The sequence below is a fragment of the Pinus tabuliformis genome, chromosome 8 (assembly GCF_031772625.1).
Source record: "Pinus tabuliformis cultivar Carrire ecotype Pingquan chromosome 8, CPIR1, whole genome shotgun sequence".
Classification (NCBI taxonomy): Eukaryota; Viridiplantae; Streptophyta; class Pinopsida; order Pinales; family Pinaceae; genus Pinus; species Pinus tabuliformis.
In genome coordinates this window covers 1,362,817,304-1,362,841,762 of record NC_142294.1, presented here as the reverse complement: position 1 = coordinate 1,362,841,762, position 24,459 = coordinate 1,362,817,304, and the positions used below count along the sequence as shown (strand labels likewise).

Here is a 24,459-nt window from a genome sequence, read left to right as displayed (position 1 = left end):
CATCACGTCCCCAGTGAAGGGGAGGTTTGTGTTCTATAGGGGTAAGTTAGGGGTGGTGAAGAATCCCTTCTTTGCTAGGAGGGAATGTTGATTTTGTAGCTTTGAAAGGTCTTTAGCATAGGCTGGTGTCTTGCATGCAGGAGAAGAATTCCTCTTTAGGTGGTTGTGCAAAAGGAGCAACTAATATGATCTCCTTCAATAAATAATTAATTATTTAAGTGACTGAGATCTAATCTCCACCATTGATCCAAGAAGGCTGGGATTTAATCTTAGTCATCCATCACTTTCCCATGGAGAAATTATAAAGAGAACCTATGGGAGAGGATGAAGACACACATTACATTGCTATTGTTGAAAGAACGATTTTCTCAAGGAGTGAGAGGCTCCAGGACTGAAGAGAAGGGAGAAGGATTGCAGTAGGGGAATTTTGAGAGAAATTTTTGGGGAGGCTGAGTGTAAGAGAGAGGCCGAATTATCCAGGGGCCGATTTTCCTCTAGTGCTGTATGAAGGGAGAAAGAGGGGCCGAGCTAGCCATTAGAGGAGGCTTATTTGTCTCGGGCCAAACTCTTCAGGAAAGCCATGTTCTAGGAGGGCCAAATTTTCAGAGGGGCTGAATTCCAGGTTCTTGCAGTTGTAATTTTTTTGTGTATTCTCTGTGGGTCTAGGCCATAATTTTCCTGAGTAATATAAAGTGAAGGAAGATTGTTTTGGGCAGAAATTTTTGTGCTGTAGTGTGATTGATTTTCCCTATTTTACTTCTGCTGCAAATTTAATTTCTGAAATTTAAAATACCAATGATTTTATTTTCCAGCATTTTTCATATTTTATCGAGTAAATAATTTCCAGGTATGAAATAATTGTTGAGGTATAAATAGATTAGATCTGGTTTTAGAGATTTAACGTTCAATATGCTGGGATAATATCTTGGTTTGGTGTACAATACCTTCCTCACAAAAAGGATGTGTTAGAGTTTTACTTGTGTTGATCAGAAATTGTTCTCCAGCAGTGCACAACTTCCGTTGATCCCTGATGCCTTGACATTCGTGCAGCAGTGATCACTGTGTATGATTAAGGTGTACTTAATGAGAGCACAGCTGTAGTGACAGATAGATTGTGTTATGGTCCATGTGTGAGCCAGGTTTAGATTTGCGATTTTTAGCAGATCTGTTTTTCCAGAATTAGAGTGTGTTAATCTCTAAGTTAAATGCTTTTCCAGTTTAGGAAGGTTTTGCTTTTCTGTTATATTTAGAAAGTGCTTTTCGGCTCAGTTTTAGCACAATTTTCAATGTTTGGACAAAAGCGCATGAGCTGTAAGAGTTTTCAGATTTATCTGGGCATTTTATTCTAGGAAGTTTTCTCATGCAGGTAGGGCATACCCTTCTAGGCCACTACAGTTAGACAGGGATGGTTCTATGTTTATAGATCCTATTCCTCTTTTTGTCTATAAAAGAGAGATAGAGTGACTTCACTTGACAGATTTTTGAGTGAGGTATACAGTTGGGGTTTTGAGTGCATTGTACAAGTTTCTTTTCGAGTGCATACAGAAAACAGATGTGATTGAGTGTGGCAAAATCCAGGCACTTGCAGTTCATAATTTTCAGTTATCCATGTGTTTGTACTTGAAGGTCTAGCATTCTTAGTAGCAGTTTTGAGAGGTTTCAGTTTTAAAACTATATAGAGCTTGTAGGAGTGCAGGCCTGTTTATCATGAATTGAAAATTTATCATTCTTTGTGTGCTACTGTGTTTGGAGTCTTCTGGGAAGGATCCACCTGCGTTGTCCCTGTGGGGTGCATGCCTACCATATTCACTACTAATTTTTACAGTTGTTCAGATCACTTTCCCCTTTTGGAAGTACTGTCCTATTCTCAGTCAAAATTATTGATCTCTGTGGTGTTTACCTTTCTCTTCTTTTCCATGAATGTATCAGTGTCAGTGTTGGAGGGGATTCTTTTACCCATCAGGTCATGAATCCAGCCAAGGTAAAAAAAACACTGAAATCCCGATATTGGGAGGGAACACAGATGCTTACAAGAGTGTAGTTCATTAGACATGATGTTAATCACTCTATGGAAGGAAATTTACAGAGCAAAGGAGATGGTGGAAAGAGCCACACGAATGAATGACGCCAACTGAATGTTAATTTTTTTTCTTAGGGCTGTATTGTTCTTTGCTTTAGATAATTGCATTTACAAATTTATCATGTTACATTCACCTCATAACATCGTTACAACATTAGAAATTATGTAGAATGAACAATATCATCAACAAGACAGCGGAATAATAAAAGGAACATTACAAGAAAAGCATGCACAAGTAGAGACACTAGGATTTGGTCAGAGACCAGGGCAAAACCCCACAAGGGGGAAAACCTGGAACTCAATACTTCTTCTATTAGATTTCATCAAATGTTTAGCTGAGATACAAAGTAAAAAAATGTGTGAAACATCAAACACATGAGACCTCCTAGGGTCAATAAGAGTCAGTTCACAACTTTGTTTGTGAACTGACGCTAATCCAAAAAGAACTGATATTATATCACCATCTCCTGACATAGTGGCACTGTCATCATTCTCAAGGCAACACAATCACTGTCATTGCAATGCAGTCATTCTGTCTTCACTAAATCACTGACAATATTGCTAGGTCATACTGATAGGGTTTCTATACTTCTCTGGATATCAATATATGAGGACATACATACAATGCAGGGATGCTATTCATACAATGGTGCCAACCATACATAAGTGTATTGTATCAAACTCATTCTCTGTGGATATTCTGAATACCTTGGTGGCATGCATACCTGAACACCACGAACCCATAATACAACTATGCAGGAACAGACCATACAAAAGAGGTGCAAGATCGTAGCTGTCATATTAATGTGAGATTGTGCCTGTGTTATATAACATGTATGATATCATATGTGAAACGAAGAACTGTATAACATGTATGATGCCAAGAATTGATGCCATATACGATGCCAAGACTGTATGTCATATGTGATGCCAAGAACTGCACCAAGATATCATAGGAACTGTGAACATACAACTGTGTGATACTAATATTGTGAATTGAAGCCATACAAAAATCTGAGGAACTGTGTAAAAGCAATGCCGAGGAACATAGTGTGGAGCCTTATATAACTCAGAGATAGCGCAATGAAATATGTCCATACAGTTACTCATCGAGACCAAACAAGTCATAAGGAACTGTGCGTAGCAATATTGCAGAGGAACAAAAGGAGCAAGACCATATATACAGTAAATTGAAATTTGAAATGAATACATAGCTATGAGAGATAACCAATGTGAGGTCATGTGACAGAGGAGTGAAGGTTGGAACTGCGATGTCAATGTGATGATTTTAATGCGATGACTATAATTGCGTTGCTATTGAAAAAGCATTGCCACTGTAATGAAGAGAACTGTAGTCTAGCCACAGTCATTAGATTCATAGAGCGAATCCCATGCGAGTGTAGTAGTCCTGAGGCAATACGAAGATCAGAGACCAAGACCCTTACAAACAGACCATAACTCTTTGTGAAACCCAGAAAATGACACCCGAAATCTCAGAGCCATGTGAGCCATCGAACTGCCCTTTTGGGGATCACACCATTGGGGTATTTATACTTATTCGTCAATGTAAAAAGGTGCCTCTTGGGGGCAAGCCAACTTGTCCCATTATTCAAATTCAAATTTTGGCCGACCCATAGAATTGGAGGGAAATTTAAAATTTTAAACTCATAATATTTTGCCAAATAATTACTTCATCAATTTGAACTTTATCCTTGGGGTTCAAGGGAAATTCTTCCCAACGCTGCCCCATATTTTAACACTGATGACTAGAATGCGGGGATAATAAGATGGGTCTCCCCCTAGGGCCAAGTTGCAAGAAGATTGGTGATGGCTTCGGCAAACATTTGGTGAAGATGGCAAGGTACAATGCACCTCCACATGCCTTACTTAGCATGAAATTGATCCACAAACAAAAACGAGAAGCATGAAAAGTTGGTGTGTTGTGGCTGAGATGTCTAAGTTGGGTAGCTCAAATTTTCCTTCCAAGGTCACCTTTATGTGGTTGCTGTTGCGTTCTGGAATTTCATCTGGCTTGCATAAATCATACTCCATTTCGGACCCTCTCCATGGCATCCCTTTGATCTGAGTTTTGTCATGTTGATTTGCAACTGCAGATCTCTGCCTTTTTTCATTATTATTCCTTCTGGTGTTTTTATTATATATATAGTTCTGATCAGTGATCTTTATTGTCGTCTCTTAGAAAACATATGACATACACCTTTTCCTCCCGGTTGTTGATGCCAATTTTTCCTTTCTTTGCTAGCCCTTATTCTTCTAAGATTTTAGAGCCAAGTTATTTTGTTCTTGGTGTTGGTTTTTTTGCATTCCATCTACACTGTTTTTCCATTCCATGTGGAATTTTTCATTCCTTGATAGCTCCATTTTCAATTGGCCTGCCCTTATGGAGGCAGAATGCCCTTTTAAATATGTTGTTATTATATGTTGGTTCCACCTCCTACTATCTTATTTTTATAGTTGTGAATAAGAGTTTAGACATTAGTTAGTATTGTGAGGGGCTTTTGTTGTATCTTGTCAAATGTGTTAGGTCTTCATCAAAGGTGATGAATGATCAACATTGTTCAGTCAATGTTAAAGATACACTTGTGACTCTTCAGCAGTGTGGCCATTGTTTTCAAAGATCAACTCTAAAATGTTATTGTTTTTGCAGGTGATTCCACAATTGAAAGCTCCACTTGTGTTGTTTTCTTACTACAATCCAATCTTAAAGCATGGCCCAGAAAGCTTCATGCATACCATCAAATCAGTAGGGGTTCGTGGTAAGTTCTATGTTCTATTTCTTTTCTTTAAAGAAAGCTTTTCTTAAAGCTGTTTGTTATTGTCTAGAATTTGTTTTTCTAGTTTTTCCTTTTGTTATTAACTTTTGTTTATTAAGATGTGTGTTTTAATTATTAATTCTTTGCCTTGGGTGTACTTCTCTTAGAAACGGATTTTATTAGCTGTTTAACAATGTCTTGAATCATAGGTTTACTTTTTATATTTTATTTTGTTTATTGTTAAAATAATATAGGCAGTTTCATATTTAAATATTTTGTTTTCAGTGTTAGGTCTGTTAGAAATAGGAAGTAAATTGGCATCTTATTTTAAAAATACAAAAGAAGATTTAATTTACTATAAAATCTGATAATTATAATTGCTGGTTGGGAATCGATCAATCTTTACAATAAAAAATGATTGATTATGCCCAACTAGCTTCCATCATACCAGTAGCTATTTTGACTCGATCAAACAGAAGTTCGCATGGGGAACAAGCCCAAGCTTGTTACATGCCTGAACTTTGTTGTTTGGAAAATAACTATATGAAGCCTCAACTTTATGAAAATAAAAGGCTTTGAAATATTTAAATTTTATATTTGAAAAAGTTATAATTGAGGCACATGGCGTAATTGAAATGAAAAGTAAGGGTTATGAACTCAAGTGATCTTTGGAATATTATTCAATTGGAGAAGGGGGAAGGATCATTATGCGCAGATTTTGCATAGTGAGTGGCTAGGCAAGTGTTTGAGAGCTTGAGACTCATGGGATATAAGCTATTTTAGCAAGAGTGTTAAGGCACATCTAGCCAGGTTGAAAGTAGAGTGTTGAGTGGACATTGCCCATGGTTTAGACATTGTCTATGGACAAAGCTTTGGAAACTGGGTTATCGTTGTGCCCCTGACATATTGTTTGGAAGTAAAGAGTTGAACATTAGCTCACAAATGCAATATGCTGGTTGTTCGCTGGATGTGTATTTCAGCAAAGGTTCCCTTTCTTCAATAGGTTGGAGCTACTCATCTTTGGAGATGCTAGTAAGTTCTCTTTCATATTGTCATATGAATTGGTCTCACTGCATATAAGCTATTTTAGCAAGAGTGTTAAGGCACATCTAGCCAGGTTGAAAGTAGAGTGTTGAGTGGACATTGCCCATGGTTTAGACATTGTCTATGGACAAAGCTTTGGAAACTGGGTTATCGTTGTGCCCCTGACATATTGTTTGGAAGTAAAGAGTTGAACATTAGCTCACAAATGCAATATGCTGGTTGTTCGCTGGATGTGTATTTCAGCAAAGGTTCCCTTCCTTCAATAGGTTGGAGCTACTCGTCTTTGGAGATGCTAGTAAGTTCTAACTTCTCTTTCATATTGTCATATGAATTGGTCTCACTGCATATACAATTTATGTTTTGAATATGAATTGATAAAATTTTTCTTTTGTATGTTGATGACTTTGGTGCTAGAGATTTGACTTGTAACAAGTCACATGTTCAAAAAATAAGTTTTTTGCGTCCAATGCTTAGATTTAGCAAATTTTCAAGCAGGGTCTTCCAGGGTCGCTTTCTCATCCCTGAACTTTATTTGCATTGTTGTTTGGTGTTCTTCAGTTCCCCATAGGATATACTTATCCTCTGGGCTGCCAACTCATTTGCAGGATGACTGTTTTGCATTGCCAAGGCAGATTCCTTCTCCTTGAGCCGAAATTTTACTGCCTGGTGCAAATCGGTCTGTGAATTGGTCTTACTTGAGTTGTCTTCCCTCATCCACATGACCATACAACATCCCTACAGGTTGTATGCACTGTGCAGGAAGTGTTCCTTGCTCTTTGGACCATCAATTAGTTTTTTGAGTTGTTTTTATCTCTCAGGGGTTGATTTTTCCTTAGTTTTGTGTTTCCTCTTCCACCCACAGGCCGTATAATCCGTACATGATGTGTTTGGGTGGTCCCTTGCTCACTGAGGTTGCATGACTAGTTACCTCGGGACATTTTCTTGTGAGATTCTCCTTTGGCTTGTAGAATTGGAGTTATGACAGTTTGATTGGAAAATGGTGTGGGGATTGACAACATTTTGCTCCTTCATATTATGTTTCGTTGATAGCCAAGATTGCTGTCAGTTAGCTTGCTTATTGGTCAAATACACGAGGATTCAACTCTAACTATAAAAAAGTTTTAGTGTAACCAACATAGGAATGTGCTACAAGAAGTTTGTATTCATAATCTCTTTCTGGACTCTAGCTTTGCAAAGAAAACAGGCTCCATCAACTTTGATTGGAGCTGAAGCTTGAAGACAAGAACTCAGTTATTTTTATGTATTGGAGAGTGTATTATCTTGTTGTTTGATTGATTTAGAATTGGAAAAGGCAATGCACTCCTTCAATAAGCCTTTGCTTACTTATTGGTGGTCTTTGGTATGAGAAAGGAGGGAGCATTGTGTAGAGCTCGGTAATACTCTTTTCATAAACACTAACACATTGGTCTTGTAATACACAAGTCTAAGGGAGAGTGTAAAGAAGATTGAAGTGAACAATCATTGAATAGATAAAAGCTAAGAAATCAAGAATTATAGGCTTGCATCTTCAGCAGTTTGCATTTACAGGCTTTGTAATAATCTCACGAGTTTTTGATTTGTAAAATTTGATGTTGGAGAATGGTTAATGTTTAGTTTTTGTGTAGCATTGGGAGGTATTCCCACATGCCTAAGTCAGCCTCGAAGAATTATGAATAATTAAAATATAAATTTGATTTTTGAATGACAAGTCGGCCTAGGAAGCGAAGGGATGTGCCCCTTGGGTTATTTCACCCCATTCAACTAGTATATATAGAAGATGTGACATTTTGTTTTCACAACGAAGCAAGAGCAATTATGAGCAAGAAGAAAATCAGTTTTGGAGATCATCTTGTATCTTTTTATCTCTCTTGACCACACATGTGGAGAAGCAGTTGACTGAGCTTTTATCTCTGTTTGATCGAGTTGAATGGGCATTGATCGAGTTGTTTGATCTCTGATTTGACCACAAAACTGTATAGTGTTGACCTCAGGGCCACAATTGACCAAGATTTTCACTGTGTTTTGACCATAGAGTTTGACCAGTTTGATTGTGTTGATTTCTGGTAGCATCGGATGTGCTCTAAGCCTCAAAATTTGCAGGGAGGCTAGGACACATGTATTCCAGAATGCCCAGAAATCATTTTGGGAAATTCCATCCGTAGATAGTTTTATTAAAATAATTAATAATTTTTAATGGATGCCTAAGTCTAAACTTAGGAAATTAAAATAATTAAAGGGTATTAATTAAACTAAGGGTGAAACTTCTAGAAGAAGACGAGGATCAAGTCAAAATTATCTGAGCCGTTGATTAGAATCTAATTTGGGCCATTGATTGATCAACGAGAGGATTATAAGGACTGATAGGCATTTGGAAAAGGAACCTGATAGATACTCAGTTGCCCAAGTAGATTGATTTTCTCACTGGTTGAAGTTCGGCAAGAGAAAATCGAATCAGAGGGAGAGTTGCAGGTTGGAGAGAGAGGGCGTCAGCAATAGTCGAGAGTGTAGGAAGCAGAGAGAAGACGCAAAGCAGAGGAGGGATAGCACAGAGGCAGTGACGCTGGGACTGCGCAGAAGGTGACGTAGTGAGGGCAGTAGGTCCTCTCCAGAGTCAGAATTTCACTGTGAAGCGTGAGAAAATTGTTTGTAAAATTTCTCACATAAATTCCTCTTCCATTCTACTGGTTGTATCTTGTACATGAGATTTTGCTGAAGATCAATAAAGAAACCCTCATCTGCTGCACCGGTTTTCCCACATTGGGTTTTTCCAGGGACAATTGTCCAAAAATAACTGCGTCATTGTGATTGTACTTGTGCTAGTATTTTTCCTTGCATTTACTTTTTGCAGTGTTTGAATTGTGAAGGTTGCAGTACAATTTATTTCGATATTTGCTGTAGAAACATTGTGAATAACTTATTTATGAATTAATAAGTAGAAGACATAATATCGGTCACTGCAATTGGATTTCTATTTAGAAATTTTCACATGGCATCGAAGCTAAGGAGAAGCAAGAGAACGGAGCCAGAAGAGCTAGCGCTGAACAAAAGTGGGAGCTGCGTAGGCAACAGATTGAATCCCAAGAGGGATTGCGCAGTTCAAGAGGGAAAATTTTTCATGGGAAAATCTTTGTCTGAGTGAGTTGACAGAGAGAAATATTTCTAGATTGAAGTTTTCTACTGATAGAGGGAGCAACGCAACAGTCTCAACGCAGAGCAGTCTTCAATTGGGACGCAGTTTTTGCTGGGTAAAAAAGCGTCATAAATTGATAAGAAAAATAGCACAAATAAGGATGGAAAATCAAGATGTCTCTGAATTATTTTCCAGATTGGAAGAAGAATTCGCATGCTTGTCAAGTTTAGTGTTAGCAGATGTTTGGTATATTGATAGCGAGGCTTTAGCTCACATGGCTGGAGTACGAGAATACTTCTCAAGCTATCAAGAAGAGTAGATGGACTTCCAGATCACTATGGGAAACATAACGAAGTGTACTCCAATAGGGAGAGGCACCGTAGCATTTCAAACAGAAGCAAGAACCAACATCCAAGCCACTAATGTTCTGGATGTGCCCGGGTTAGGAATGAATCTGATGTTAGTGTCCCAGTTACAGGACAAGGGATATGATGTATACTTCATTGGAAGGAAAGTATATGTCAAACATTCAAGTTGGAAGAAGATGAGACAAATTGGAACTTGAAGCAACAGACTGTATAGATTGCAGCTCAAGTCTCCAATGGTACTAATAGGCAACAATCATAATGGCGAAAAGGAACTGAATGAACTGTGGTATAGTCGAATGAGACACTTTCACCATGGAGCACTGCGGATGCTCAGAGAGACTGTTACAGGAGTACCAATCCTCAGTACAGAGCATGACGATGTATGCAGAGGATGCGTACAGGGGAAGTACGCTAAGGCAACTTTTTCCAAAAGTGAAAACAAAGCGAAACGCTTATTGGGATTAATACACTCAAATATTTGTGGCCCAATGTCCACGAGAGCTCTTAGTGGTGGCAAATACTTCGTCACCTTTATTGATGATCACTCTAGAGAAACTTGGATCTATTTCTTAAAGATCAAGGATGAGGTCTTTGATCGGTTTAGAGAGTTTAAGGCTCTCGTAGAGAATATGACAGGGAAAAAGATAAAGGTATTGCGTTTAGATAATGGTGGAGAGTATATGGACAAAGACTTCACAGATTTCTATGCAAATGATCGCTTCAAAAGAGAATGGACAACTCCATATAATCTAGAGAAGAATGGAGTAGCAGAGCGAAATAATAGAACTATTGCTGGGGCGACAAAGGCTATGTTGTAAAACCAAGACTTGATTGTTATGGCCAGATGCATGCAACACAATGGTATATAACCTGAATAGAACTCCTCATAGAGCATTGGGGAAGAAAACACTGAAGGAGTCTTCACAGGGAAGAAGCCGGAGGGGAGTCATATCAGGATATTGGGAAGTGTGGCATATTGTCACATTCTAGATGAGAAGCGTAGTAAACTGGATCAGACTACAGAAAAGGGGTACCTCATAGGATATAGCGAGACCTCGAAGGCATACAAAATCTACATTCCTAGCAGTAGGAAGATTGTAGTAAGACGGGATGCGAAGTTCATGGAGGATAGATCTTTCAGGAAATATCAAGAGATGCCAGCAAAAGATCGGTCAGTAGATGTTCCATTAGTCCAATAGCAGGAGAGGTAGCAAGGAGGACAAGCAAGAGGACAGACACCAGGATTGAGCACAATGACCAGCACAAGTATTTCCTCAGAAGTAGGAAATCTAGGCAATTATCAACAGATGGAACAACAGGAACAGGAGGGGGATTTGATTGAGCCTCCCATGTCCAGTGGTAGAACCAGCAGGGAAGTACGACAGATGCTGAGGGACACAGAGGAGTTTGTCGGAGCTACTAGAACTGAGAAGAGGCAACGTAGATAGCCTGAGAGGTACCAATCCTTGGTAGCATAGGTTGAAGAACCCTCCAAATTTCACACCAAGTTTGGGTGGATGGCATGGGAGAAGAGTATAATTCTATCATGATGAATGATGTTTGGGAAGTGGTACCTAGACTAGAGGATAGCTTAGTTGTAGGATCAAGGTGGATCTACAAGATCAAGTATGTTGCAGATGGCAGTATAGAGAAGTACAAGGCTAGGTTCGTGGCAAAAGGGTACGCACAAAAGGAAGGAATAGACTATGAGGAGACCTTCGCCCCAGTAGCTATATATCCCTCTATCAGATCCATTATATCCCTAGGAGCTCAAATGGGATGGGAGATTCGCTAGATGGATGTCAAGACAACATTCTTGAATAGGGTGATAGAAGAAGAGCTGTATATAGAACAACCCGAAGGCTTCGAAACTCATGAAAAGAGAACTCGTGTATACAAGTTAAAGAAAGCACTATATGGGCTCAAGCAGGCACCCAGAGCATGGTATGGTTGGATTGATAGTTACTTGCAATAGTTGGGATTCGTTAAGAGTGATGCTGGTCCCAATCTCTACTATCTGTTGGTGGAGAATGAGCCACTTATTCTGGTATTATATGTGGATGACTTGTTTCTAATAGGGTCATCTAGGCTCATAAAGGACTGCAAGAAGTGTTGTAGAATGTAACTAGGTTCGGTCTTCATAATGACTTGTAGTTATGAATTTATGAAAGAAGACAAAGATAATAAAATGTATTTTGTAATACTTGCATCATGGGTTTCATGAGCAAGAAGTTTTTATTATAGGTCAAAGACTTCTTCTTGATGTCTTTAGGGGTTTGTCATCTTGTCATCAATGTATCATTTAGAGTCATGTATATGAAGTGCTGTTACACTTGTAAAGAAGTCAAAGTGTCTATGTAAAAGTCCTCCAATCTAGACAAGCACGGTCATCCTATATCAACTTCAATATATATATGATGAAGACTTCATGTCGGCTTCGAATGAAGATACACCCTTTGGATAAATATCGGCCTCAATATATATATATATAAGTGACATGTTGGCTTTCTTATGAGACATGTTGGTTCACAAAGGATAGGTCGGCTTAAATATAAGCACCAACCACTATATAAAGGAAGCTTGGGTCATTTCCACGATGTACAGTTTCAGATCACTCTGAGATTTCGGATCATAACGCAGGAAGACAATTTCGGGTATGTCATAGAGACATAGTTCGAAAGTCCTCCACAGTAGCTCGATGATGGAGCTCGGGCATCAACGCAGAGACTCAGATCTCCTTAGTAGTTCGGACCTCTACTCAGCAACTCGGAAGTCCTCCATAGTAGCTCGATGATGACAATCATGCTCAGTTTACTCAGTGATGTTATTCGGTGCCTGCTCTACATGATGTCAAGGTTGGTGATACATGGTGTTATAGTGATGATAAAAGAACTAGTGAAGGATGACTGTGTCTTGATCTAGGAGAGGCTCTATGGGTCAAATGTAATTGTCAAGGTCAATGTACTCATCTAATGAAGAATCTATAAGAAGAGAATTGCGGGTTTTCCCCTCAAGAGGAGGGGTTTTAGCCCTGGCTTGGAGCCTAACTATTGTGTCACTGATGTTATTGTTTTGATAGCAGTTTGATGTATTGAACACTGTAATAATGATGAACAAAGATAATAAGTAAAGATGTTACACAAGCAGTTATCATGTAAGAGAATTTAAATTAATGTTTGCCCTACCCACTTCTCAACAAGAAGAATCTTGAAGCATAATTCAACATGAAGGATACGGGGTTGATGCATTATTTTCTATGGTTGGAAGTTTGGCAGAAGAATGGGGAGATCTTCCTTGGGCAAGGAAGATATACTACAGAGATTCTGAAGAGATTCAGAATGCAGGATTGCCGGCCCATGGCTATGCCCATGATCACCAACTGGAAGAAAATATATGCATAAGGAGACAAGTGGACCCCACCTTGTACAGACAGCTCATTGGGTCGCTCATGTATCTGGTCAACACTAGGCCAAACATTTGCTTTGTTGTCAACACCCTTAGTCAGTTCATGGTGGAACCGAAAAGGGTGCATTGGGCAGCAGCTAGGCACATTCTTAGATATGTGCATGGAACAGTCGGATATGGGTTGAAATACACCCGAGGAGATGACATCAGATTGAATGGATTCACAGATGCAGATTGGGTAGGTAGTTCAGTAGACCGGAAAAGTACCTCCGGGTATTGCTTTAGCATTGGATCAGGAATGATCTCTTGGTGCAGCAGGAAGCAGAAGTTGGTAGCTCTGAGCTCAGCAAAAGCAGAATATATGGCGGCCAGCACAGCTACGTGTGAAGCTATATGGCTTAGAAAACTGCTTGTGAGTTTGTTCAGGAAGAGGATGGAAGTGACCAATATTTTATGCGATAATCAGAGTTGTATTAAACTCTCTAAGAATCCAGTATTTCATGATCGGTCGAAACACATTGATATCAGATGTCACTTTATCAGAGATTGTGTTCAGCGTGGGGCAGTACAGCTGCAATATGTCCCCATTGGAAATCAAGTAGCAGATGTACTCACAAAAGCTCTAGGAAGAGCTAAGTCCATCCAGTTCAGGGCCTGCGAATAGAGTACTCCACTTCAAATGGAAGTAGAGTCATAGATTGGGTAGGATACTGAAAAATATAGTTTATTTGCCATTGCATAATCATCTACCTTCTTGTGTGCCAGTTATGTAAGTGAAGGAGCCAACCAGCCAGTCTGGAGTAAAGGTTGCGTAGAGAACAAGCTTACTAGCCTTAAGAAGTACAAAGATTCTTGTACAAGACAAAGGACAAAGATCTGGCATCCTGCAAAAAACAGAGTAATTTGTACAAGCCTGGTAGAGCACACATAAAAGTCTACTCATGAATAAAAAATGTTGACAAAATGAGAAGTTTAGTATGAGGATCTCACAGAATTAATTGAGATACTATCAGTGCTAGTTATGGAGATGGTTGAACTGAATAATTAATTATGACATAGTTGTTATGGTCACCTATTGTTCTATAAAGGGACGTAGTGTACAATAGAAATACACACAAGATTGGATTAAGAGAATAGCTTTCCCCTTTGGTGGTTTCTTGAGTGCAAACTCCCAGTTTCCCTTGCTTAGTATCAAGTTGACATATGTTTGTGTGTATTTGCTGCTGAGTTTCTAAACTCAACATTTGGTACAATAGTTCATGGTTGTAAATATATCTCACATTTCAATTGCAAAGCTGTAAAAGTAAGACCTTGGCATGCATGTCAATTTTTGTTCAATGAACTCTTTAGTGAATTGAGATATGTAGTTTTCCCACTGCCATGTTGTATTTGAGAGTGAAATTAAGTTGGAAATGAGTTAATATGTCCACTGAAGTTGCTATGCTGCATTTTTTTAATGATCTTGGAGGTGGAAGAGCATGGTTGCCGTTGTAGTCAAAGATGTTGCTGAGCAGATCCCACATGTAACACAAGCCAAATAAAGGTTCAGCATTATTGGTTAAAGTGTTATCGGGTGTTTTTCAAACTGTTTATTGAGATTATTGGAGAAGCCTGCTAAAGTTTGATGAGATGCAGTGTTTACTACGCTAAAGAAGAAATCCTATCAATTTGAAGGTTGCTCGTCATTTAGAGCTGCTGTTAGAGGAAAGGGGAAAGCCTCCATATCCCAATCAATGAGTAGAAGAAACCATATGCTATTTAGGAGAGACTGGATTGTATCTGAAGCAGTTAGACGAGGCACAGAAAGCAAGCTGAGATATTGTTAGATAGACCCAGAGGTACAAAACTATTGTTTTACATTGTGCTCTATTGAATAAATATAGAGGAATCTATACAACGGAGAATGTTGGTCATCACTGAAGATATAATGAATGTGAGAAAACTGGCAATCTGAGCCTGTGTGAAAATGTAATTCTATTACTGTGTTGCTATCATGAATGGAGGAAGGAGCTTTGGTGAGGGTGTCTCCGTTCCTGTAGATGCAATTATAGATTTTTGGCTCTGAGGAGGATACAAAAGAAGTGTTTAAAGTCGATGAAACTACAGTGGAAGGAGCATCTAGTCTATTCAGCAAGCAAAGCTACACACTATAGTTATGCCCAAGCACATCAAAGAGCCAATACAAGCATGAAGGGAATTCATCAGATCAACTTATTTGGCAATGTGTGAGAGAGCATTAGTGGAGGTTTGGGCAGATTGCACCAGTTGTTCTAATTTATGATTTTACAGGCCACTCATTTTAAGTGTTGCAAAAGGACAGATTGACCCATATGTAGGCTGTCAAGTGTTGAGAAATGAATTCTTCAACCGAAAAGAAAAATAAAATAAATTTATCTACAAACGATCTCAAGCTGTGAAAGAGATCATGTGGAAGAAATCATCCATGAGTCTAACCAAAGAGAGAGAAGTGAAGTAGTACAGCTCTGGGAGACAAACCTGAGTGATACAGAAGAAACACTTCTTGAAAAGGACTTCAGTCTAGATGAAGAGAACTGTGACAGTTACGAGAATAAGGCAGCCGGAGCAGGAAGCGATTAAAATTGTAGAAGGAAGCAATCAATAGCTTGTGAAGAAATTTAACAGTTGGAAAGCTGCGCACCGTGTTAAAGAAGGGTAGGTATTGTTTCTGTGTTTACATTATGCCACATGCATGGGATGAAAAGAAAAAACCATTCTTTATGATGAAGATTGACTGCCATGTTAAATAAGATTTTGAGCTGTATGGATGTGTAGAGAAACTTCTCTAAGTGATGGTTTAATTATACTAAAAGGTGAGTTGATATTTAAAGAAGGTTTTGTACTGTATACAATATTCTTGTATTTTAGAGTCATGTGGGCCAATGATTTTAGTGTATGACAAAGAATCAATTTGAAAAGTAATTCTAAACTCATTCTAAGTTAGAAAAGAGATTTCTGATGATGTAATGAGCTATAAGAGTCATGTGAACTCATCCTATGATCATCCTAAGTCAGAAAAGAGATTGTTGATGTATTGAGCTATAAGAGAGCTGTTAGCGACCCAAGTGGGTAACCCCTAGGAGAATTTTTTTTCCTATTTTTCAGCTTGCCAGCCAGCAGCCCTATGATGATCCTTAGATAGCTAGCCTCAGATGCCTACCATCCATACTCCAGTCAGCGCTTTATTTCATCTAGCCTGTTCATTTGATAAAGGTGGGTAATCAAATATGAGGTGCATTAACCATTTCTGTATTCAAGTGCTTTCATATAATGTTTAAGGGCATTCTAGTACATGGACCACAGTTTGAATTGGATGATATATGTATAGGATGGGCACAAATAGGAGGCTTTGATTGATGTTGCGTGTCCATGGTAATCCATACTTAACATTTTCCATCTCTCCCTTGTATCCACATTCCATCTTTTGGTTGATTGCTACTTGTTACCAATATTTGTTCTTAATTTTCCTCATCCTTGAGTAGGGGGCTTGGAAACTTTGTTTTAAGAGGTTGACTCAGTAAAAGGAAAAGAAAAAGTATGGGGCATATGTTAACTTTTAATGCCAGGTCTAATTTATTTTTTTCCACAATTATTTTATATCTATAAAATTATTTATGCTGAAATACTTTTGAAATTGCTTGAAAATAAATACAATTGTATTTATAACTTCACAATAGAAATTATGCAGTGGATATTAATAAGAAAATCAACCACAAGGCAACAAGAATTTTCTATCCAACAAATCTTCTTTCACTTTTATTAATTTGAAGAATTAGGGCCTAGACCCATAGAGAATACATGGAAACGACAACAATAAATTAAACTTGGAAATGGTCCTGTTGCCTCAAAATCTCAAAATCTCACAGGTCTTGTGAGATGCCGCACAAGACAAAAATCCAGACTAAGACACAACAATGAGGTGGATGCCACTATCACCTTAGCATTCCACCTCCTGCTCTTTAGTGGAATTTCATCACACGAGAGACTTCCCAATGTAGGTTGCCTAAATGGTATTCTAGGTCAAAGGATTAAAGGTGACACTTTGATAGGCTTAATCAAGGTACTTCAGACTAGGAATGAGGGTCAATTCTTTGTGATAAGGAATAGTGTACCTATGAAGAGGCCTATAAGGTAAGACTTGTAGCCTAGGGTTTTCAAGATATGATTCAACATACTTGAAAACAATATTGCATGATGGATTATCCCCATGAATTGACAGAATTAATTTTCGTCGAGGAAACCTCAGTCGCAAACTTGTTGAATGGCGGATGTTAGAGTGGAGGAGTAACGAATTTGATGAATAAAGTGGGAATGCGACATCGAATGCTTTGACATCAAGTTCAACGATAGCACAATTAAGCATACAAGAGGAAGGACAAGGTTTGCTTGAAAGGTATGATTAACAAAAGGAACCACAAACCTTCAAATGACCCTTAGTTGAAGTCTTAATGCAGAGTTAGGGTTTTTCCAACCCTTGAATTGCCTAGGGTTTATGATGTCAGACCTAGGGAAGCACTTTCAACTATGAAAATTGCTATATTTTGATTTTTTAAGGCCAAGCAAGGTGAAATGATTTCCAATTAGCTTAATGTCTAAGCCCTAGTTGAATTTGGCTTGAAACCCTAACCTTAATGACTTGTCTTGAAGGAACAAAATTCTAGGAGAGAAAGGGGAAAACCCTATGTTTTCACTTGCTAACCCTAACTATCGCTTTATGAGGGGATAAGTTTACTGGAGAAAAGCTCACTAGGAGGTTCTCTAGGGAGTTCTAGGATACAAAATTAAAGCATGCAAAATGTAACGAATAAAATATATAAATAATATAAATATAATGTAAATGATAATAATCATAAATAATAATTAGTTAAGTAGTAATTAGGTTGAAGAGGCATGTCTAAATGAGGCATGACTCTTCATGAAGAGACGCTTGGTATATAAGCAAGCCCCTCATTCTCATTTGTAAATTATTCATTATCATTTTCATTCTTATTCATATATTTAATATAATATAACTTCATATTCCAAGTCTTATGGAGTAATTAATTTGTGGAAGGAACTTTGTTCACTTCATTTGGTATCAGAGCAGTTCGGTCCTCTAGGTTGCTTAACCGGTGCACAGAGCTTGTTGTCCGATCCAAGTCTTTGGCTATCGACTCTTCGTCAAATTTATTGCTGTTGCAATTCAAGCATTTCGCTAAATATTTGGGAGTTTCTCCTTTTCTCCATTTTTCTAGGCCTTTGGACAAAAAAAATACAAGTAAATAAATTAAAAAATGAAGAAGAAAAAAAAGTAAAAGACGGATGCAAAATCTCATACCAAGCATATTTAAAACTTTTTATGTGGAGAAGCCCGTGGTTTTAAAAACAACCCATGGTAATTGCCCATGGTATTTTAAAAAGTTAAGGAAAAAAAGGAATACGTTTTACTTTTTACGTGGAGAACATTTTAACGGAGGTTTTAAAAACAATCCATGGTAATTGCCCATGGTATTTAAAAAAAAAGAAAAAAAGAAAAAAAAGGAATACGTTTTACTTTTTTACATGGAGAACATTTTAACGGAGGTTTTAAAAACAACCCATGGTAATAGTCCATGGTATTTTAACATCGTGACCGTGTCATATGAAAAGACGTGACCTTTATATTTATTAAGTGGGGTGACATTAAAAAGTTATCAAGGGAGTAATTAAGTATATAAAAAAGGGACCAATTTATTATAAAAAAAGAAAAGAAAAAAGAAGTGAAACTATTATTATTTTTAGATAATAAAGTTATTTTGAAAAAGGGTCTTAATATAAAGAAATACATACATATATAGAGGGCAAAAATATAAAGGAGTATTTTTTTTAATAAAAGGGTATTCAAGTTTCAACAATCCACATTAAAGGAGAATATTTGAAAAATATATATAGAATAAATAAGTGATATTTTATGATAAAAATAGCTCCAGTTGACATATTGTTTACGTAAAAACATCAAGGCAAAAATGGAGACTAGTAATGAAAGGTTTCCTGAAATCTTTAGTAGATATGTTTACACACTATTTAAAATCAAAGGATCACTTGCACGAAGAGACATCATAATCTCTATCAATCCTACTGAAAGAAGTAATTATGTTAGTCCTAAATGTGCTAATCAATTGGTGATTCCTGAATCAAATATAATTGAAACAAATATTTTTGGAAAACAATACGATATAAGCAATCTACACCTAAATATTGGAGATTATACTTTTACCTCACAATTCACCGTGCAAACCTTATCTCTTAACGATAGTGATATTGTTTTGGGGTTACCCTGGATGGAAACTCTAGGTTCCTTTATTCTAAATACAAAGAAGAAGTTTTTAACATTTTCTTACAAGAAGAAGAAAATAATGCTCCAAGATTTTACACTAAAACCAAATTTAGTAACACCCGAAGATATCTCAGATATTTCAAAAGTAATGTCTCAAGAAGGTAAAAAGGTATTACAAAATATGCAAAAAGAAATTGACAAAATCAATGTTGACAAAAATGAAGAAGTTTCTCGACTTAAAAACCATAGTGAAAAATTGCTGACGCAAATTAAGAAACTTAAGAATGATAAGAAGTCATTAGAAAGCCAGGTACAACAACTTATCAAGAAGGAAGCATCAAATGTAGGAATTCAAGTTGATGACAAAACAACAAATACCGATTCAGTGAATGTCACAATTCAGGAAGAAGACAAGCGAGTTGAAGAAAAGACGCGCTTGGATGTTGTAGTTCAAATAATGAACATCCCCAGTGAATGTTTCATAACCAACTCAACAACATATTTGCCAAAAGAAATATAAAAATTGTTGCATGCCCAGTGAGGAAAAATCAAACAAAAAAAGTTCCATATCGGTATCCGAATCATGAGAACAGACGAATCAACCATGCTACATATTTGAACCAGTAAGAACTGAAACAACAAACTGATGTTCCAGAGAAGAGTAATGTAACCTCAACCTAGTGCTACGAGGACAAGTCGTTACAAAATTCCAATGATCAGAATGCTATACAGAAGATTAATCTCGGATGGTCTGATCCCTTCTCGGTGCGACAATTTTGTTTGTCACTTAGAAGATCATATCAGCTTGTATCGACGAAGATGACTGTTCCAAGACAGAAAGACGTTCGAAGCCGAAAAAGAGATCAAGCCTTTTTCATCGACAAGCTTTGAGGACAAAGCTTTTTGAGGAAGGAGGCAATGTAATGAATAAAATATATAAATATAATGTAAATGATAATAATCATAAATAATAATTAGTTAAGTAGTAATTAGGTTGAAGAGGCATGTCTAAATGAGGCATGACTCTTCATGAAGAGACACTTGCTTGGTATATAAGTAAGCCTCTCGTTCTCATTTGTAAATTATTCATTATCATTTTCATTGTTTTCTTTTCCCATGGAAAAAGTCGTAATTTCTATTGATATAAAGAAATTACATTTTGCAGATGCCAAGTGTATATTCATATGGAGGCAGAGATGCCTGACGAGTTCATAAGATTTTAACCAAAAAGAAAAACTATAATGTCTCCACGCAGGGAGTCTGTTGACTGCTATACTATAATTTACTAGTTTGCGGCTGTAGTGAGTGATCAAAAATCTGTCCGGCTCTTCGCAGAGAGCACTATAACTATTAAGTATCCAAAAATGAGATTGTAACCAGTACCAAGTTGTAGAATATGTATAGTAAATACAAAGAAAGTTTAGAAAAGGTGGGCCTTATAGCCCATTATCTGTAAGATCATCAAAAGGTCTGTGGTAATGCTGGTAGAAGGACCCGTCGATCTCTTCCTGAATCAACCAGTCGTTTCCTGAATCAACCAGTCGTTTTGTTGTCTGTGCGCTACCTCTTTGGATAATTGATCCGCCCCTGTATTTTGTTCCCTGTAAATGTGTTGACAGACAAAGGAGTCAAAGGATGTAATCAATCTTTTAGCTTCATCTAATATATGCCTCAATGAAAATGCATTGCAATGAGATGCATCATTCAACCAATTGCAAACAATTTTAGAATCGCCGAATAGTTGCAGGTGTCTGCATTGTTTTTGCAGTGCAAAGTGGATAATATGTTTTGCTGTGCATAGTTCAACAAAGTTATTGGTTTCCCTGCCTAAATTAATTTGGATTTTGAAACAATGATTCTCATTAAGATGAAGGATGGCCCCGCCCCCACATCCCGCCTCTTGTGCAGAGCCATCAAAGTAAGCCCAGGGCTTAGATTTGTCAATGGTTTCAGGTCTGATGGTGCGAGGAGGGGTGCTGGAATCTTCGGCTGGAAGCAGGTCAAAATCAGCGATGGTATGGTGCAAGATGGTAGGCCAATGGGGGGATCTTAGGTTAAATATGGACTGGTTGCGAGCAATCCATAGTGCCCAACATACAAGAAGAGGCATATTTGTGGATTTTCCTTTGTGATTTTGACACCATGTATTCCAGGCATCCATAAGGTTGAGCCCATGCCAGTTTTTTAAGGAAGGATAGTGAGCATTGATGGAGTTCCAAAATTCTTTTGTTGTGGGGCAGCTTAGAAAAAGGTGCTCTATGCTTTCTTCATCTCTGTGACACAGGTGGCACCAGAAAGGGCCATAAAACGATCTCTTCATCAGATTAGTCCCAGTAGGAATCTTGTCAAAAAGGATATTCCACATCAGCAAGCGAGAGCGAGGGTTTGCCTTGAGCTTCCAAAGTAATTTCCAAATAGGAAGAATGTTCTGTGGCTTGTGAGGTTCCATTAACTTAATATAACCCTGTTTCGGGGAGTATACACCGTGTTTGGCATAGGCCCAGATTGTCTCATCCGGTCCATCAGTGAGACGGATGTGTGCCTGGGTAAGGGCATCCGTATAGTCCTGCCATTCATGCTGCCACTGAACCGGAATGTCCAATTCACGAGCCGATATCCATGCCTGATGAAGAAAAGAGGAGTTGTTGTTGTCGCCAATGTGCTTGATGTGGGTGATACCCCTGCTGTGTAGATACCTTATTAAGTCTGCAGATAGTCTATGAGCATTGCCACAGCCTACCCACGGATCCAAACCGATTCGAACAGCATTGCCCTCCTTGATACGCCATGTGATGCCTTCTCGCAGGAGAGGTAGTGTACCGATGACCGCTTTCCAGATATTGGATATGTTATTTCTCGTTCCATGCTGCTGTCTGAACCAGTCCATCAGGTTCATAGGCCAGATATACTTCACATGTGCAACTCGGGACCATAGACTGTTGGTGGTAATAAGCTGCCAACCAAGCTTAGCCGCCAAGGCTCTGGAAAAAAGATCAAGCCTCTTGATGCCCCATCCTCCCCATCTCTTGGGTTTTGCAATAGTGTCCCATTTGACCCAGGCAAAAAGCTTGCCCGGTTGATTACCCTTCCATAAAAATCTGCAGCATATACTCTGTAATCTGTTTAGAATACCTTTTGGTATCCAGGACAGGGTCATCCAGTAGACTAGAGTTGCTTCGATCACCGCCTTGATAAGGATCAGTTTGCCTGCCCGAGATAGGTATTTATGGTACCATATTTGGAGTCCCTTTTCCACTTTGGCAACGAGCCATGTCCAGTCCACTATCCTGTATCCAAGAGGCTTTAATTTAAATCCTAGGTATTTTATACCCACTGCTAGATTCAGAGAGGTAAAAGGGAAGCGGTGTGATGTGTATGTGATCTCATGTTGTGAGCAGCCAATCGTAGTGATAGTGGATTTGCTATCATTTATCACCATCTCTGTGGCTTGTTGAAATAGATTGAAGATGCTCTGGAGGGCCGTGGTATCCCCAATACTGCCATTTAAAAAAATGAGAATGTCGTCAACAAACAATAGATGAGTGAGGAAAAAATTCTCAGCAATTTTGATGCCTGACAGGTGATTTCTATCGCGAGCAGATGTAATAGTCCTACTTAATCCTTCCATTATAAGTAAGAATAGTAAGGGCGAGAGTGGACATCCCTGTCTGAGGCCTCTCTCCGAATTGAAGAAAGAGGTAGCTTCTCCATTAAGTAGCACACTGTAAGATACATCTGTTATACAGCTCATTATCCATTTAATATATGCAAAAGGAAAACCTAGGTGGGTCAGCAGTAGTCTGATGTAGAGCCAATTTGCTCTGTCGAAGGCCTTAGATAGGTCCACCTTAAGTATCATACCTTTCTACTTTTTAATTTGCATGGTGTGGAGGAGTTCCTGCGCTATAGCGATAGCTTCATGTAACTGTCTGTGGTGTAGGAAAACAAACTGTTCGGATGATATATGTCGAGAGAGGATAGGCTTCAACCGATTAGCTATGATCTTTGCAATAATTTTATACAGACAATTACAGAGGGAAATGGGACGAAAATCGTTGAAAGTGGCGGGATTGTCAGATTTCGGAATGAGGGCTATGAATGTGGATTTGATGGCCGGAGGTATTTTGCCACGCCTTCTGCAGTTTTCCACGATCTTGAGCAGGTCATTCCCAAGGATTTCAAAGAATGCTATGTAAAACTCAATGTTCCATCCATCTGGACCATGGCTCTTATCTTCTTTGAACCATTTTAAGGTTGCCTCCAGCTCTTCCATTGATACTTCCATCAACAGATCCTCCGTGTCTTCCTGTTGTACAAATCTGGGGAAATGTTCCGCCACCCGCATGATCTCCAAGATATTCACATCTCTAGGAGCTTTATATATGCTCCTGAAATGTTCTATTGCTAATCTGGCCAGATCCCTCTGAGATGATACTGAGTGTCCTTGTTCATTGCGCAATGCCCAAATAGTGTTGATGGTTTTGCGGCCGTTGGCAAATTTATGAAAGAAATTTGTGTTATCATCACCTTCGGTGAGCCATATTGCCCTACTCCTGAGCCTCCAGCTTTCTTCTCTTTCCTTCAGAATTTGTGAGCGCTTCATGATGAGGGAGGTGTAGAGTTCTTTGCTTTCAGGTGTAGGGAAGGTACCATTAGATGAGTCCTCATGCGCAACAATGGCCCTTTCTGCCTCTTTCAGAGAGTTGTCATCATTCATACGCTTCTGATGAGCCCAAATTTTAGAGATCCTCTTTAGTTCAGATAGTTTCCTTATAAAGCCTTCAGTATGATCCTCTCCTTCTAGGATGGGGTTGGTCTGCCAAAAGTTGGTTACCAACTGTATATACGAAGGGTCTCTTAGCCAAGAGGCATTAAATTTAAAGAGGTTCCTGATCTTCTGATTTTCATCGGCCATTTCCAAGAATATTGGTCGATGATCTGAGATCCCTCCAGTCCCAACCCATTGACGAATGCGGGGGAGTCTGCTAAGAAGGGCTTCCTTGATAAGAAATCTATCAAGTCTTCTGGCCAGACTATGATCTCCACTGCGATTATTGGTCCAAGTAAACTGAATCCTGGCCGAAGGAATGTCCACCCACTGATGTTCCTCAAGTAGATTAGAGATAGTATCAGATAAGCAGTCCACCTGGGCCGAGTGTCCCCATGATTCATAGTAGCCCAGCGAAAAATTTAGGTCCCCTCCTAGAATGATGTTGTCTGCCTGTAGGGGGTCAGAGTCCAGTATGGTTCTCCAATAGTTGCCCTGTCGGCGCAGGGACCATAAACATTCAAAATGCGAAATTCCAACTCCATAGAGTGGGCAAAAATGTCCATTCCTATGAAGC

At 38.6% G+C, this 24,459-nt stretch overlaps 1 protein-coding gene across 1 annotated transcript in view; it reads left to right on the top strand.

Moving 5' to 3' along the window:
• LOC149240554 (tryptophan synthase alpha chain-like) overlaps positions 1-24,459 on the top strand; it is a 241,107-nt gene that overhangs the window by 92,946 nt on the left and 123,702 nt on the right. The window contains exon 4 of the mRNA XM_089373754.1: positions 4,749-4,857. Within this exon, the coding sequence (XP_089229880.1) occupies positions 4,749-4,857 (109 nt within the window). The remainder of the gene's footprint in view (positions 1-4,748; positions 4,858-24,459) is intronic.